At 40.8% G+C, this 17,427-nt stretch overlaps 2 protein-coding genes across 2 annotated transcripts in view; one reads left to right on the top strand and one right to left on the bottom strand.

The window, feature by feature from the left end:
* TP53BP2 (tumor protein p53 binding protein 2) overlaps positions 1 to 10,653 on the top strand; it is a 34,867-nt gene extending 24,214 nt beyond the window's left edge. Inside the window, exons 13-17 of the mRNA XM_086629729.1 lie at positions 1,401 to 1,538; positions 2,095 to 2,228; positions 3,259 to 3,425; positions 6,961 to 7,160; positions 9,914 to 10,653. Coding sequence (XP_086485855.1) covers positions 1,401 to 1,538; positions 2,095 to 2,228; positions 3,259 to 3,425; positions 6,961 to 7,160; positions 9,914 to 9,955 — 681 coding nt within the window. The 3' untranslated portion in view covers positions 9,956 to 10,653. The remainder of the gene's footprint in view (positions 1 to 1,400; positions 1,539 to 2,094; positions 2,229 to 3,258; positions 3,426 to 6,960; positions 7,161 to 9,913) is intronic.
* A 1,798-nt stretch (positions 10,654 to 12,451) lies between these two features.
* The window catches only part of LOC104376259 (calpain-2 catalytic subunit), a 30,262-nt gene continuing 25,286 nt past the window's right edge, over positions 12,452 to 17,427 (bottom strand). Inside the window, exons 16-21 of the mRNA XM_086629720.1 lie at positions 17,271 to 17,335; positions 15,495 to 15,563; positions 14,840 to 14,918; positions 13,727 to 13,843; positions 13,188 to 13,246; positions 12,452 to 12,503 (exon numbers count right to left, since the gene is read on the bottom strand). Coding sequence (XP_086485846.1) covers positions 12,480 to 12,503; positions 13,188 to 13,246; positions 13,727 to 13,843; positions 14,840 to 14,918; positions 15,495 to 15,563; positions 17,271 to 17,335 — 413 coding nt within the window. The 3' untranslated portion in view covers positions 12,452 to 12,479. The remainder of the gene's footprint in view (positions 12,504 to 13,187; positions 13,247 to 13,726; positions 13,844 to 14,839; positions 14,919 to 15,494; positions 15,564 to 17,270; positions 17,336 to 17,427) is intronic.

Genomic DNA, 17,427 nt, shown 5'->3' with positions numbered 1-17,427 from the left:
TGGAGAAACAGACTTTAGTTTCTGCTGTAGAAACTGATTTGTAAACATCAACTGCTTGCACTTCCACTGAAATGTTTTCTGAATTTTTCTTTGGAACCTGATTTAACATTGGTCAGTTCTCAAGTTGCATCAAAATGAAGTCTCTTTGGGCTAAGGGTAGGCAGCGTTTTACCAACTTGTTTGTTTTGGAAGTTTGTATCTGTGTGTGATATAGTGTTATCTCACTGTTGTAGAGCAGAAATGCTTACTGCTTTCAGATCCTCAAAGAGTTTCTTTAAAATTCTATTCATAATAATTTTTTAAACAACTTGATACATGAAAGTGTTTTTTCCTCCATCGCTTTACTGCAGAGGAGTTAAAAGTTTTAAACATGCTTTTTAAGCACGTTTCTGCATGGAGCAGTCATTGCATGTTTTCATGCTTTGAAGACCTTGTCCTTGTTCCCTTTTACATGGAAACTTGAGTGGTAGGATTTCCTAAATGTAAGAACTCATTTCTGGTTCATTTTGTAACAGTTCTGCCATGATAAGAAGAAACCAGCCCAACTTCTTGATTTCATATTTAAAAACTTGGGTTGTGCTGACAGGCTCTTTCTTTAAAAAGCCTGTGCTTTTGATATTATGTATACATCACCAGGCAAAAGAGTACTTTCTGGGAATCTCCTCTTAGATATCTTATCTTCATGTTTGCTCTTGCAAAACATGAGCTGTTTCTATTCATCTTTGCTCTGGCATCTGTCAGAAATTTACATACCCTTATGAATAGTGTTTATTGCTGCTGAACAGCCAGCTGGGGAGAGCGCTGAGCTAATGCGTGTGTGTTCGCTAAAGGAAGGAGTAGAAACTCCAGCTATAGAAGCACTTGCTTTCCAGTATCACTGGGAGCATCTAAAGCGTTTCTTCACTTGGTTCTATATTCTTCCCAGAACCATTTTCCATAACTGTTTATGTTCCTGCTAATCTCTGCTAAACTTAGGAAAATGTTAGGAACTTAACATCAGTGCTTAAAAAGTAGTGTACTTCATGGAGTGTACTACTTGATTTATGCAACAGTTTTGAGAGCTAATGCTAAAATGGTCTGAATAAAAAAACAAAATCACATTTTTTTTCCTTGATCTTCAGGGATTTTGGAGTTTTATTATCTTGTTGATGTTTTTGATCAAGGTGACTTCTGTATTCGAGTTGAATAGTGACCTTGTCTAGAGATATAGGCAGAGATCTTTCGTACCATGCCTAACCTCCTATATTTGTAATGTGTCGGGGAACTGGTAGAAAATAGTCTACATTTCATATTAAAAACAGCCTTAATTGGTCATTTCTGTTGTCATTTGCAATAAGCAATTCTGTGTTCTTGTTCTTCCCGGGAAAAAAATGCCTTTAACTTGTGTTACTTTTCCACAGGGGAAGAGGACAAACTTGCGTAAAACTGGCTCTGAGAGAATTGGACATGGAATGAGAGTGAAATTCAATCCCCTCGCGTTGCTTCTGGATTCGTCTTTGGAGGGGGAGTTTGACCTTGTGCAGAGGATAATTTATGAGGTACAAATGCTAACTTGTAAGAGAAGGAATAGCAATCCTGGTTCAAATCGGGAAAGTTGCAGCTCTTCTGGACTGAGGAAGCTAAAATAATAGTGCATGCCTAAATCTGCCCTTGAGGAGATAAGTCCTAACAGGACATGGCCACTTGGAGTCTGATTTTAAGTGTGTTAAATCCACACTGGGTATTCAGCATCAAGACTGTGTAAATTTGCAGGACAACTTTTTCCTCGTTTCTTACACAGTGTTTCATCCCTTATCTGGCATGTTACCAGATAACTTGATAAGCAAAATCCTTGTGAGTTTTGCTTACAGCTAAATAGGCAAATACCAGAAATTTGTTATAAATATACATTTACTAAGTTATCAAGATACTGTTTCTCTGAACCATTTTAGGTTCTCACTGTTAAAAGGAGGCTGCAAGCTTACATGTGGGTCGTCTTGTGAGATTGGCTACTGCTGCAGCCTGTTGCTCATGTCCTTCATAGAAATATGACTCAATCATATTTCAGAATAAGACAATTCATTAATGTGAATGACTCCTTTTCTGGCTGAATAGGTTGAAGATCCTAGCATGCCCAATGATGAAGGGATTACTGCACTGCACAACGCTGTGTGTGCTGGGCACACGGAAATCGTGAAGTTCCTGGTGCAATTTGGTGTGAATGTGAATGCTGCAGATAGTGATGGATGGTAAGGCTTTCTTTAAGTGGTACCTTACAGATGCTTTCCGTAAGACAGCTATGGCTTGGAGTCTGCTACAGGTCCCTCAGAAGGTCCCTCACTTTGCTCCTGTAGAGCTGGCAACGATTTTTTCACAGAACAGCAGCAGTTCTCTGAGCATCATATGAGAATGTGCGGAGGAGAAAATACGCAAATTATGGTAATATTCATTATATGAAAAAAGTGTGTGTCTGAGGCCCAGTAGGGTGGATACAGTTGTCAGGAAATAGCTCTGCTGCTTTGAAATATTGAAGATGGGTTATGCATAATGAGCCATTTGCTGAAATTCCCAATGTCTTGTCTGTGAGAGAGCGCATAGCTCATATATGCTCTGGGCAGTATCTAACCCTGCAAACTCTCCTCAGTTCTTTGTCCGGTACTTGGACACCTTAAAAACAAAGCAGAAAACCACAACCTGCAAACCAGGCTTGCAACTGATAATGGGTTACAAACCCTCCTTACGCGTAGCTAGGGAGCTTATTTATAAAAAGGCTGGCGCAGGGGGCAGTGATTTTACTGTGATTTCTGCCTGTAACAGAAGTGTCTAAGGTCCAAGACTGAATAGAGATGCTTGTGGTCCATCAGCCTCAGTGGTTATCCCAGTTACCTGCACTTGTCACCAAGTCAAGTGTTGAAGTAACTGTCTGTAGATTGTTAGAGGCATGATATCAGGATTTCTGAATGTGTTTTCTAATATGGATGTTTTTTTTTTAATTATTTGTATTGCCTTAATGTTCTTAATGGCTTATAAAAAGGTAGCATAACTAGAGGTCCATACGGAAACCCAGCCTTAGGGCTCAAGCAGCTCTTGGTAACTCCTGTTATCTCTGAAAAGCAATTGCTTTTGCCATCCTGGGTTAAGTGCTTCTGGTGGGAAGCCTTCAGCGATGCAGTACTGATTGCTGGAGGTCATGCACAAAAGTGGTTTGCTCCCAGGAGTCTGTAAGCGCTGCTATGAGCAGCATAAGGAATGTGTCATCTCTCTCTTCTTGGCTTGCAGGACCCCATTACACTGTGCTGCATCTTGCAATAACGTGCAGGTGTGCAAGTTCCTGGTGGAGTCAGGGGCAGCAGTATTTGCGATGACCTACAGTGACATGCAGACGGCTGCAGACAAGTGTGAGGAAATGGAGGAAGGCTACACACAGTGCTCTCAGTTCTTATATGGTAGGTAGTGACAACTGAGTTCTCGAGCATGCTAAGGGCTTGCCTGGTGCTTTTTGGTGTGTTTTTGGATGAGGAATGGTAAGTTGCACGCTTAAGTTGTGTGCCCATGCCTCAAGTTTCTCTCAGAGAGACAGAGGTTTTAGCCAGCTGCTTGTCACAGAATGAGGTCCATCGAGACTAACTTTATAATGTTGAACTCGGAGAAGATCTGAGTAACAAAATACTCCCCTACATTAAAAACCTTGAAATAAGTTAAAAGCATACATTGACAAATACGTTAGGGTGAGGTGATAATTGGGTGAATCTTACCATGTAAGTACTTTTTTACATGAAAAAAAGTGGCATGGATATCTCAGTAGGCAGTTTGTGTCTGCTACCTAGTGTCTTTAAATGAGGAATATTTCCTAATGCGCACTTCAGAACCGAGAAAGGTACTGCCAAGTTTCTGCCTTAATGCAGGTTAGTAAGCTCTGAGTTTGACTTTATCTTTCTGGCCATTTTCTTCTCTTGCCTTTAAAAACAAATCCCGTTATTAAATTTAGATTTTATTCAAATAGTAAGACTACAGGGGAACTATCTTTTAACGGAGAGGATGAATTCTCCCTATGGTGCGATGAGTATTAGTCAATGAGATTTTAAATTACTTTACTCTGTTTTGTATGTAATGAGGTTTTAAATTACTTTTCTCTATATTTTGTATGTAGTTCTTGTCCCCTAGGCACCTACCAGCTGGAGTGTCATCTATCTGTAAGAGGTTAGAGTAATAGCAATGTAATACGGTGTAAAAAGCTGTAATGCAGCCTTTCTGGTTTGGTGGAACACGAGATCTGAGTTTCTGTAAGCTGCTCAGCCAGCATGTTTCCAAACAGTCTGTCCAGCTGTCCTCACTAAGCTTGAAAACTGTATCTCTTGGTGCCAAATATATCGTTTTCCCTGTGAAGGGAGGAAGCCTGTTTATTTACCTAGCCTCAAAATCTGTGGGCTAAGCAAAATTGCATTTAGTTTTGTGTCCAGACTCCAACGGTGGTCATCAACAGCAAATGCCCAAGGAAGATTGTAAGACTAGATTAAAATTAATAATACTTGTCCAATGCTTCTTACTGATTTTAACTCTGATATGAGTTCAGGAATGGTATCTTTGTGTAGAATAGGTCTTGAGACATTTCTTTCAGGAATTTGCCTAATTCTTAAATTCAAGTAAACAGCCCAAAAGATCCTGTGGGAAGGAGATCTATGACTTTATTATATACAACATGAAGACAGACATTCTTTTTTTTTTTTGTGGGGTTTTTTGGACCCACCATCTGGTGATTTCACTTGATACTGTTTTTTGTTGGATTTGGGATTTTTTGTTTGTTTGTTATGAGATACTTCTCAGTGGATCCTGAAAGGACTGTAAGGCTTTGCCTTATTGCCAGCTTTTTCAAATTGAACCCACTGAAACTAAGGTATCTCTTGATACACTGGCTGTTCTGCTGTCAAATTTCCATATTGTTCCATTAGGAATGAATCCTATTGCTAAGACTGTTTCTGGTTGCCTATAGTTAAGAAATTCATTCACTGGCTAAATCTGTTTCTTGCTGTAAAAGAATGTTGGGGATGTGTATCTGTCTGTTCCCAGAACAGATATGGCATTAAAACCTGGCTCTCTAAATTCATCTGTTAGGTGAGAAACCTTAGTGTAACTCATTGATTCACCTAATCCCTTTTTGTTCTGAATGATGCACAATATTGAATCATAGAATCACAGAATGGTTTGGGTTGGAAGGGACCTCAAAGATCATCTAGTTCCAACCTTCCTGCCATGGGCAGGGAAACCCTCCACTACACCAGGTTGCCCAAAGCCTCATCCAACCTGGCCTTGAACACTTCCAGGGATGGGGCATCTACAACTTCTCTGGGCAACCTGTTCCAGTGCCTTACCACCCTCTGAGTGAAAAATTTCTTCCTTAGATCTAATCTAAATTTCCCCTCTTTCAGTTTAAAGCCATTTCCCCTTGTCCTATCACTACACACCCTTGTAAAAAGTCCCTCTTCAGCTTTCCTGTAGGCCCCCTTTAAGTACTGGAAGGCTACTATAAGATCACCCCGGAGCCTTCTGAATATCAAGTGCAGGTACATTTAAATAAAACCACTAGTCCTTTAGTAGCATTGATTAAATGACAAGTCTGATGCTGCTTAAGTATGTCATTTTCACTTTCTGAGTTTTAATACCTGTGCTGTCTTTAAGAGCATGTTTGCACTGCTACCCTGGTGTGACTGTTAACACTCTTTTTTTTTAAAAAAAAAAACAGATCAGTTGTGTGAACCTTCTCTTTGTTTGCTTTGATGTTCAGGGCTCAGTCTTACCTTTCACATGGGTGCAGAGCACAGCTTTTGCCAAACATTAAATCATACCAAATGCAAAGCAAGGGGAGAGTTTCTTTAAGAAGAACTAAGCATGCAGTGCAAGAAATTTAATTTTGCAGGATGAACTGGTACGCAAAAATAAAGAACTTTATTTGAGCAGATGCTTCCTTTAGCAGAGGTAGGTAAGAATCCTATACAATAGGTTGTGGTAGGTAAGAGATGGAAAGGGAAATGACAGGTTTTGCGATGGGATGTGCAACATACTCCTTGCTCCTGGCAATAGCAAAACCAAACAAAAAATCCTAGTAGGATTCAGTATTTTAAAATGGAGTAATTACCTAAGAGAAAGCTTGTATACCAGTTAAGATACTTTTTTCTGGTTTGGTGCTTAGAAGCTGAGGAGTGTGTACAGCAAGAATAGTATTTCATCTCTGGCTACAGCTGCAAAATGATCAAGTCTAAATAATGTCTGCAAGACGTATGCATGTTCTCCAAAACACCTTGGTCCAGAAACAATTTAACAGAAGTCTGTTTCTGAAGTCAGTGTTTAAAAAAAATTAAAATAATGGTAGGAAATTAAGAACTACTGAGAAGTGCTTGAGTTAACCGAAAGTAGCTGGTGGGTAGCAAACAAATCTTTCAGATTTAGGTCTGAGATACAACTTGGTTTAAAGTTCTGAAATAAAGTGGCAAAGGGTCAAATGACACCTCAAGCATTAAAATTACAATGGTGGTCAACATAAGCAGGTATTGCTATCTTCCTTTTGACAGAAAAGAGATTACTGATGAGCGAAGAGTACAAACAAGTGTTTCTTGCTCATCACTTAGGTCTAGGAAACGTGAATGCTAGTACAAAAATAAAATCTTTTATCAATCAGTGCTGGTCTCCCCGTTTCCTTCCTTACAGGTGTTCAAAAAATATGAGGTTATCTTATCTGCTGCGTGCAAGGGCTAACTTTACAATGCCACCAGTTCCAGGATGGGCTTTTAGTAGGCTGATGACAACAAGGTGCTAAGTGTGATAGGAATCGAGGTGGCTGGTAGTTTTTGGTTTGTTTTCTGGTCTGCTCTGCAGAAAGAGTACAGTAGTCTTTCCAACTGTTCTCTTTTTTTTTTCCCCCTCCTTTTTTTTTTTCTTCTCTTTTGAACTTTTTTTTTTTGAGCTGCTCTGTTTTTAATGTTGCAGGAGTCCAGGAGAAAATGGGGATAATGAACAAAGGTGTGATTTATGGACTCTGGGATTATGAGGCTCAGAACGACGATGAGCTCTCGATTAAAGAAGGAGACTGCATGACAATCCTGCGCCGGGAAGATGAAGATGAAATTGAGTGGTGGTGGGCACGGCTGAATGACAAGGAAGGCTATGTTCCTCGCAACCTGCTAGGGGTGAGTCCTTGATACTTCCAGAGTCAAAATAACACACACCACTATGTGGAATATACACAGCATTATTCTCATGCATCTAGGTTAGGTGCAATTTGAAAAGTCAAGGGGAAAGAGTTGACGTTCTCCATTTATTCATTTGGGAAGTTGAATACCTTGGCAGAGTAGCTTAACACCCTCTGTTTAGATACCTAACACAGATTATATTAATAAGAACAACATGTATTACCACCCTGCTATACATAGCAGGTTCTGATACGAACCTTGTCTCACCACCTTAGAGAAGAAAAAAAACTTTTATCTGAACATGGTGTGTGCGTAAGGTTTTGTTGAGCATGTGAACAGAACTGGGTTTCCCCCTTTTAGAAAGTGATACACTGGCACCAAGGCCCTGGAGAACTGAAAATTTTGCGAAGAATGAGTCACGAGTCCTTCCCTGTCCAGGTGCATGTACACAGTGCACCTTGTGATCCAAGATGGTTTCACAGAGAGTTTTAAGACAAACACTGCAAAATTCTATGGTTGTCTTTTTTCCTAGTGTTGAGACAGATATCACATTGCCAAATAAAGGCAGATCTTTGTTTTCTCCTATGAGCTTTAAGTAGTATTTTAATCATAAGTCAAAGGCCTTAAATTAATGGCCTCTCCTTATCACCTTCTGTACCTCTTTTATTAAAAGCAACTGTGTACAAATAACATTTTCAGTTGTGTCGCTGTGTTCCTCCTCAAGGCTGAGTTGCTAGAAAACCATAGCAGATGGGCACATGTATAAAAATTCCATTAAGCTTTTTTCTACATATCCAGTTGCCTTGCTGCTGGAGATAAGAGGTTCTGCCAGTACTAAAGATTAACTGCTATGAATTTTAGCTGATTGATGTATGATGCTTGAAAGAGGCTGAACCTCCTTCCTCATGCAGATAATCCTTAAACTGGTTACATTTTGCAGGGTGACTGTATCTAATGCAAAATCAGTTTTCACTTCTGTATTGCTTTCAGGTCAGCCCTATCCACAAGGAGCTGTAAAATTCTCCCTAACATATAGTACTTCTAAGTCTAAGTGTTTTTTTCCTTTCCAAATGTAAACTTTTCTAAACTGAGGGCAGCCATCAGCACTGTACAACAAGGTCAGAAATGGCAGGGTTTTTTTTTTTTCCTGCTCCAGGGTGAATTGTGCATGTGGCTACTTCATCAGCTTGTGCACTCAGCCTGAGCACAGGTGTGTAAGAACATGAGGAGCATCTGTGCTTCGGTACTAAAAAGCACAAGGTAACACAGCCCAGACTGAGAATCATGACTTATCCTTCTAAGTACAACAATCCAAACAGACCTTTGGGGAAAACTTCCCAGGCCCCACATTAACTGTTACACTTCTGTGTGTCTGTGCAGTTGTGCTGGTACCGCTACCAAAGTATTCTGTGGTCATTCTCAAAAGCAATTACTGGACTCTTAACATAGCAGCTGAAATCTCGGCTAAGATACTCAGCGTAGAGGCAAATGCTTGGTAGTTTGATATATTCTTATATGAAGCTGTATTTTTATCACGGCTGCTTTATCCTTTTGCAGTTAGGTGCACTGAATAAAAACAAGGATGAAATTATCCACATCAGTACTCTACCCTTCTTAGTGACTCACTGGCTCCCTAAGCTGTGCGAGAGCTCCAAAAGCGAATGCAAATAAGAGAATACTGTCAAAATACTTTCTGCTTCATACTAAACAAAATCTTTTGAATACCATCAGGTGTTACGGTGCTGTGACTGACTGACTAGTGGTGAAGTCATAGCAGGCTGAGACAAACCCTGTGGGTGAAGCTATTGGTCTTCTCTTAAATCATTAGCTGACCATGAAAAATAAGAAAGCCAGAATCTAGCTGGAGAGAGAAAAGGGCATCTTTAAGGAGAACTTTAGCTAAAAACACCCAGGATGTAATGTAGACATACATTACTATTTAGAGCACAGAGGATTCGTTTTTCCTAATAGTATGGAGTGTATCCTTCTATTTTTATATGCCAGTAGCCACACTTTGCAGAACACTAGTTGTTCCCAAAGCCCTTTGCAAGTGGGAGCCAAGAGCTTCCCAAGCATCTCAGTGCTGCTGCGTGCGGTGTCGAGCTGTGTCCTGTCAGTCGTCACCCTGCATCTGAGGCAGCCTCTGTACCTCTGCGTGTAGCCAGACTGTGAATAGCGCACAGCTCGAGGGCCAGAGGGTGGCAGCTACTGATTTACTGCTGGGCAGTTAAATGAGTTTAACTGGCCACCCACTACCCACTAACTAAAGCACAGCTCCTGTGGTTCCATGGTCCTTATGCAGCCAGATGTTCCCAGCTTGCCCAAAGCTATAGATCTGTAAAGGCTGATAGGCATTCAGAGAGAGAGAAAGCAAAACAGACTTTAATACCTCTCTACTTCCTTTATAAAACTGGGAAGAAATCTCATAGTTCACTGAACACAAAAGTCTCTTGACTTACAAAGCCACATGCTTTTCCCAGCCCACCCATCTGGGTAGAGCTGAAGGTACTGAAGTATGTGATTTTTTTCAATGCCTTCCTTTTGTACTGACATGGTTTGTATTTTTTAAGCTTGCCTAAGAATACTAAATTTATATTTGTTAGTGCTTTGGGTGTTTTGATAACCATGCTTTTCCTACTAGAGATTACATTAGAATTGTAGCACCAAAGAGAGGTTTCTCTTTTTTGTTTTTAAAAAAGTAACCTTTTAAAGCACTAAAATTTCAAATCTCATTTCTATTTTACCCTCAGCTGTATCCAAGGATTAAACCTAGACAAAGAAGCTTGGCATGAAGCAGTACAGAAACCAGGTTCTTGAAGTACTAATCATGGATGACTTACAAAAAAAAAAAAAATCATTTTGTGTTGGTTCCAATATCATGAGACTTTTTTTCAATGACAAAGTAATTTGAAAGCTATGAAGAATGTGCTTTGGAAACAAATGAAGGATTGATGCATTAGCAAATGGATGAGGGCATTGTACAAGATGAAATAATGCTTACAAGCAAATGAGATTCTGCTGCCTTTGGTCTAAGCAAGCCATTGTGTTCAAGTACCTGCTCTGATTTCGTCAAACATGGCAGAAAAGAATTTCACATTTTTCTGCATTAAATACAAGGACCTTTTCAATTTACCATTGAAGGAATCATGATGAAACAGACAATTTGGCTTTGTCCAAATTTATCCCGAGGCTTTTTCCAGATGGGAGAAATTACAATAAAGTACGTGCACAGCACCCAAATGCTCATTGCTGGAAGCAGAACGTTTGTTAAAGGAGCTAAACAGAAGTGCATCTGAACAGTGACAACCCTGTGACCAATCCATTAAGCAATAACTTTTAAAAATGCTGTAGCATCTTAGGAATTCCATGTACTCAAAATATTATGTGCTGTAACAGTCAATGTAGTTTTAGATTCCTCTTTTTACAAAGAGCCTCATGTATTTATTGTATTTTGTACTTTGAAAACTAAGTGTAGAAACTTTCTGTAGTTCTTGACAACTTAACTTGTTTTTACTTGACTGTGATACCATTAAACTTTTGTCTCCTCTTAACTCTGAGTCTCAGTGTTGAGTTTTTATTGGACCATCTGAAAACGTTAATGGTAAGACACGCTGTTGTTCTACATCATGCTAACATTCAGCCACTTTCTGTGTTAAACTGAACCCCTCCTCCCCAGTTCATTCAAGACAGTCTTTCTGCATTTAAAATTAAACCGAATCTGTTACTTGAACATAACCTTTGTTAACCTTAAAAGCTAAGTGACATACTTGAAAAAAACAAACAAACAACTTGGTACAAGTATTTTCCAGATAAAGCCTTTTCCATGGAATTATCCTTTACATCTATTTAGTTGGGAATAATCATTTGATAGTGAATATTATTTAATAGAGAGGATCAAATCTTTCCTTAAGGCTATTTATGAAGTGCTTCACCCTTCAAGCTTATGTTTTCCTATGAGGTAAATCGTTACTGCTTTCTGAAAAGGTGCCCATAGATACAATAAACTCTTTGTAGGAAAGAGGACAATTGCTCATGTGGGTAAACTTCAGTCAGCAGTAGTGAGAACTCCTGAAGCAACAATCTGCTCATGTTCACAGCCTCATGATTTTAATAGGTTGTGTATGAGGTAGATAGGATCAATTATCTTTCTTGGAAACCGTTAGTTTTCCAAGTGTTACTTTATCTGATACTTTAAAAGATTATCAGACTGTCTAGCATTTCATTAACTGACATGGCCAGAGTGTCTGTCAGTGCCCAGTCAGCTCCCGAATACTCTTTTCCCCTTAAAAGGTAACATACTCTCTTCCTGACACTAAAAGTGCTGCATACACTCTGTGATGATATATCTCTAAGAAAAACTGTGCTTATTTGCAAAAGAAATAAGTGTTGCAAACTTTATTTCTACTATTTTTATTTAAATATGTTCCTGTATTTCAAAGGAAGATAAGTAAGAGGCAGGAAATCAAGATTCCACCTGAGAGCATGGGCTTTCTCTTGGAAGAGTATGGTTGCCAACAGCCTCCTGCTACAGGCACATCAATGGTCAGGAGGTAAAGACTTGTCCTCTTGTACTTGCTCCTCAACATCTTCAATGAATATTTAACCAGAATAATGCTTGGGCTTGACAGAAAGCACTCAAAGGACCCATATCTTACCTAAACACCTGTATTCAGACAGATGGAACGCTGCCCCTTTTCTAGTTTCAGATACGTAGGATGGAGCTCTTGGTTATTCAAAAAGCACTTACTGAACCAGACTGTAAAGCTATAATGAGCTTTCTTCCAGAAGTCATGTAAAACACCTTAAATTCAAATATATTAGTTCAGCTCTGGGGCCACCAACATAAGAAGGACATGGACCTGTTGGAATGAGAAATTCCTCACCCTAAGGTTGGTGAGGCACTGGAACGGGTTGCCCAGAGAAGCTGTGGCTGCCCCATCCCTGGGAGTGTTCAAGGCCAGGTTGGATGAGGCTTTGACCAACCTGGTCTAGAGGAAGGTGTCCCTGCCTCTGGCAGGGAGGTTGGAACTAGATGATCTTTGAGGTTCCTTCCAACCCAAACCATTCTATGATTAGCAAAGCAGTATTTTCAAAAGTTGCAGTAAGGATTTATACTAAATTAAAGCTTTTGTACTGAGGATATGTAAAAACTGTCAGACCCAGAAAAGGAGATCGGAGAGTCGTCTTCCAACTGTGTGCAAAATTTGCCATGTGTAAGTTAAGGCACATTCATGTTGGGATATTACTCGTATGTTTGCTTGATTATCTTCACCTGATCTTGCTGGTTTTGAGGTGGCTTGAGCTGATGTCAATGGCTCAAATGACAGTAACGCACAGCCACTGTAATGGGAGAGAGAGGAAAACGGCTCGAGGTTAAGTTTAATAAAAATACCTGTAGGTAGGAAGCCTTCATGTTCCCATTTCCAGCACGAGGCGGAAAGTCTATTGTTACAGAAGTAATTTTAGAATCTTTCCTGAATGATTTAAATTTGTATCTATCTCATTTAAGCCAGAAGAGTTTTGGGATGATGTGCACATTCCTCGTTTAGGTCCAGACATGAGTTATGTTCAGGTAATAAGCAAGTTGAATGCATGTGGGAGGGTAGGTTCCTCCTAACTTAGTCCTTTCCACAGGGCACGCATGGTGCAGAAAGAAGCAGGCACAGGCAGTAGCGTGAGTCACTACTGCACCTAGGTTTTACCCTGTTGTTGCCAGAAAAGGCAGGGAAGAAGTTTGCATCCGTATCAGCCAAAATTTCTGCCAGTAAGGTTAAAGTAACCTGGCCTGTTCGTTAGAGCACACAATGTGATGTAGGTACATCTTAAAAAATGGTAACCTTTCTTAAGACTGCTTATAAAAACATTATAAATTCACAGGCTATATAGATCCAGCATATATGTGAATACATATAACCAGCCATAATCAGTTCAGAATGGAGTAGGACAATCTCAACTGTTAAACCCTTTCCCCCGCAAAAAAAAAAAAAAAAAGACAACAAGCGTTTTAGAGCTAAACGTACTTACATCAACAAGGTTCAGTTCTATTGTTCCAGTTTTTTCAGTATCCAGTTTTCTAAACATTTCTGTAGCAGGAGAGAGATGATAGCAAGCATGAATATAGGAATAACTGGAAAGCCTTCCCTTCCTTGTGCTTCAGGATCAAAAAGGAATTTAGTCCCACAGTCTAAAATTCGACAACAGCCTAAGCCCCAAACCAGAAAGGGCAGCTCTAAAGTCATTGCATGCTTGTGTCCAAGAAGGAGACAGAACATTTTTAATGGTTCAGTCTGCAACATTAACATTATTTGTTAATCTACAAGTGTTTAGATTTTTTTTTTTAATTTTAATCAACATTTGCATGGAAGACTTGTCTGGCTCTGGTTCAGCAACCTGGCCTGAAAGGCTGATTCCTAGCTCTAGGAGGAGCATGCAGACCAGGTTGCCAGATTTATAGCTCAGCTTTGAAGTCACTTTGATTCCAGTACAAAGGTTTCTGAATAACTTATCCCAGACTTGAAAACACAAAGCAACAGAGTTTCTCTGGTTATTAAGCTTGCACTCACTGAACAAGGTTTCCAGTCGGATCAAACACCGGACAAAGTTATCAAAGTCAATGATGAGGTCTTCATCAGCAAAACGAGCCACAATGATTTGATGTAACTGGCAGTTCAATTTGAACCCTACAAATACAATGCCAAGGATTTAAAAAAGAGGAAGAAAAAGAATGCAAAAAGCTCCAACCAACAAAAAACCCTCAACCTTATACGCCTCCAGAAACTCAGATACTTTTCGTTAAATTCTCCAAGTTTAAAAGTATTTACTCCATTTTGGAAACTCCCAACACCCCTTCTGTATTTGGAGTGATTTAGAGCTGTGACTAGGTGATGTGTGCTTCCTGCCGTGTGTGTTTCCATGTATGTACTCCTGTTTCTCAAGGGACACAGCCAACTGCTCCAGCTCATGGTCCTTCCCTGCCAGACTCAGCCCACCAAGACCTGAGATGAAGCAGTGGCTTTCTGTGGGCAAATGGTTCTCTATTTCCAAAGAGTATCTAAACTTTGGGACAAAAATAAATGCTGCCTCGTCTTATGTGGTGAGAAGAAAAGAGAGCTCCAGAGAGCCCAAGCGTGGATGTTAAGATGGCCCCAGAAGATCAGTAAATTAATTTGGGATCATATGGCTCTGCAATACCCCCCCTTGCTTGCCATAACTCAGATTTGCTTTTCAGTAGTTGCAGTAGCAAACTGACTCTTCTTTAAAGCTCTTGTGAGCATCACCCCTTGGTCAAGCCACTTCCATTCCCTAGGTCACAGGATCCCGGCTTTACCGGCTTATGCCAAACCCACATATACCCAGAGAGACTCACTGAAAGACAACAGTATGCTGTCACAAGACTAGATCGTTGCAGTTATTTGTGCTTTTCCAAAAGCTGGTCGCTAAAGAAAGCAACTGCAAACCTGTCACTCCTTTGTGTAGCAGTGTCTTGCCATGCAGGCACACTGAAAGCATCTCAAAGACAAGAGCCCAGGCTGAGCATCTAGATTATATGGAGGCCTTTCAGCTCTAGGAACACAGGATTTTTCAACTTACAGGTGATATACAGGAGACTGGTGACCATCTATCAACCCAGCTTGAAACTGATATAATCCTAAAAAGAGACAGATCGATGTAAATACCTGCTGTTTCCAGCGCTCTCCTCATCTCGTACGAATTCATGGTACCAGATCGATCCACATCAATTTCCCTGTAAATTTTCTGCAGAACACAAAACCCAAAGTCAAAACTTGTCAATAATTCAAAACGTGCTTTGGCTTTTGTCAGAAGTCAAACATTTTGAAATGCAGCCTGCACATTGCTTAGGAGCATTTGTAATGTTGGTCTGAAGGACTAGGTACTTAACCCTGAGTTCAGGTAAAAGTGGCTTTAGAAAGTAAAGTCTTTTCAATGCAGCAGCCAGAGAGGATAAAAACTCCGGAGAATTCCCTGAACACCTCTGCAAAATGGTACTATTGCTACCAAAGCGGCAAGAACACCACCAAACTCACACTGTTAAGTGGGAAGGCTTAACGTATTTGGGGGTGAGTTAAACCAAAAACCCCTCAGAGAGCGAGGCAGGAAGAGAGGCAGCCTTTCCTTCAGCCCAGGCTGAAGCTGTCACACCACTGGGCCCCGAGCGACAAAGCCTGGGAAACTGAGGACACAAAATGCATCGTGAGCTGAAGTGGGAGCCCCTGCTTTGGGAAGCGTGATGGTATGCATCGTATGAGACAAATCAGTCTACAGCCACCTCCATGTTTGATTGCACGTTCACCCAAAAAGTTTGCATCTTACCTGGTATTTCTGAATCTTTGTCCAGAGGGTGTGGAATTCCTTCAGTCCCAGTTTACCACTCCCGTCATTCTTCTTTGAGTTAAGGGAATCTCTTTGGAAGGAAGGAAAAGGGTTTCCCCTCCTTGTACTGGGTTTATTTACATGGGCAGCTGTGACTTAATACTTTTAAAAAAAATAATATTGCAATTAAGAAAAGGATGCAAGTTCTCTCTGAAGGACTCATCCTATTGAATACACTACTGTTGTCCAAGAGTTCTTGTCCTTCTAGATCCATAAGGGGATTTATTCATTTAAACCATGATAATTTCACAAGGTCTTTCTGTTCCTCCTATCGTCTCAACAGATGTATAAAACAGCCACAATGATGCCATTTTGTTCTGCATTGTCAGTTCAACGCCTGCAGTTATAGGAGCATGAGTCCTAAGTCTGGATTATAAACAGGAAAAGCCACAACCAGGCCTACTATTTGGAGAACCTAAGTTCTTGCACAAGTGGCTAACAAAAGAACCTGGTCATTGCATTGCACCCCAAAACCACTAATGAGTCCCTACGGACTGCCGTATTTTACACCAAATTATAGCACAGCATCATTCTGTTTTGGTAACATTCTCTTTTTTCTGACTATGCAATTCAACTCCCACTGCACGGAGAAGCTGAACGCAACTATTCTTACACTTGAATCCTTCACCCTATACCTCTGCCCTTATTCTTAGGAGTAGAAGCTCCTAGAAGCCAGGACACTCTCTGGTTTCTGTATTTGTTTGCATCATTTTGTATTTGCTAAATTCTCATGGCTTTATTATGCCCTTACCAACTCCAGCCAGGTAACAAAGCAGTGAAATGCAATGTTCAAACTCTACAGCCAAGGCAATCCACCCCATGCTGAGAGCCAGGTGCCTTTTCCCAGCACAAACATCACACTGTCTCCAGCTAAACCAGGACGTGCAACAGCTGGGAAGACTTCAAAGCAGGTTGTCTTGTCTGAAAATGGATTTTTCCCACTGCCTAGGAGAACACATGTGCCACGGTCAGCAGCAATGGCAAGGGCTACCGTTTTTATTCAGGGAACCAGAGTAAAACCAGCTTCTCTCTAACAGTGTGGCCAGCAGGAGCAGGGAAGTGACTGTCCCCCTATACTCAGCACTGGTGAGGCCACACCTTGAGTACTGTGTCCAGTTTTGGGCCCCTCACTTCAAGAAGGACGTTGAGGTGCTGGAGTGGGTTCAGAGAAGGGCAACGAAACTAGTGAAGGGTTTAGAGAACTTGTCCTATGAGGAGCGGCTCAGGGAGCTGGGACTGTTTAGTCTGGAGAAGAGAAGGCTCAGGGGGGACCTTATCGCTCTCTACAATTACCTGAAAGGAAGTTGTAGGGAGATGGGGGTCGGTCTCTTCTCATACGTTATGAATGACAGGACGAGAGGGAATGGCCTCAAGTTACGCCAGGGGAAATTTAGGTTAGATATCAGGAAAAATTCCTCTACAGAGAGGGTTGTGAAGTATTGGAACAGGCTACCCAGGGAGGTGGTGGAGTCCCCATCCCTGGAGGTGTTTAAAAACTGTGTGGATTTGGTGTTGAGGAACATGGTTTAGGGACCCTGACAGTGCAGGGTGAATGGCTGGACTTGATGATCTTGAGGGTCTCTTCCAACTAGATGATTCTATGATTCCACCTCAGGAGTTACTAGTACATCAGTATGGACCCAGCACTGCAAAGGCAGTAGGTTACCTACTCCAGCACAGGCACAAGAATATTATCTAGGAAGCCTTAAAGGATACATCTAACAGGTCAACCATTATTTTGCACGTCTCAATACTAAAGCCATCAGATTTAATATCTTGGCCTGTAAAGAAAGAGCAAAAGGCAGGATTAGCACTGCATGCTGTACCACAGCACCTTCCTAAATTGCTCAGGAGCTCCGTAACCAGTGTATAT

Source organism: Tauraco erythrolophus, chromosome 2 (assembly GCF_009769465.1).
Source record: "Tauraco erythrolophus isolate bTauEry1 chromosome 2, bTauEry1.pri, whole genome shotgun sequence".
Lineage (NCBI taxonomy): Eukaryota > Metazoa > Chordata > Aves > Musophagiformes > Musophagidae > Tauraco > Tauraco erythrolophus.
Note: the sequence above shows the minus strand (reverse complement) of the source record. Positions and strands in the feature narration are given on the sequence as shown.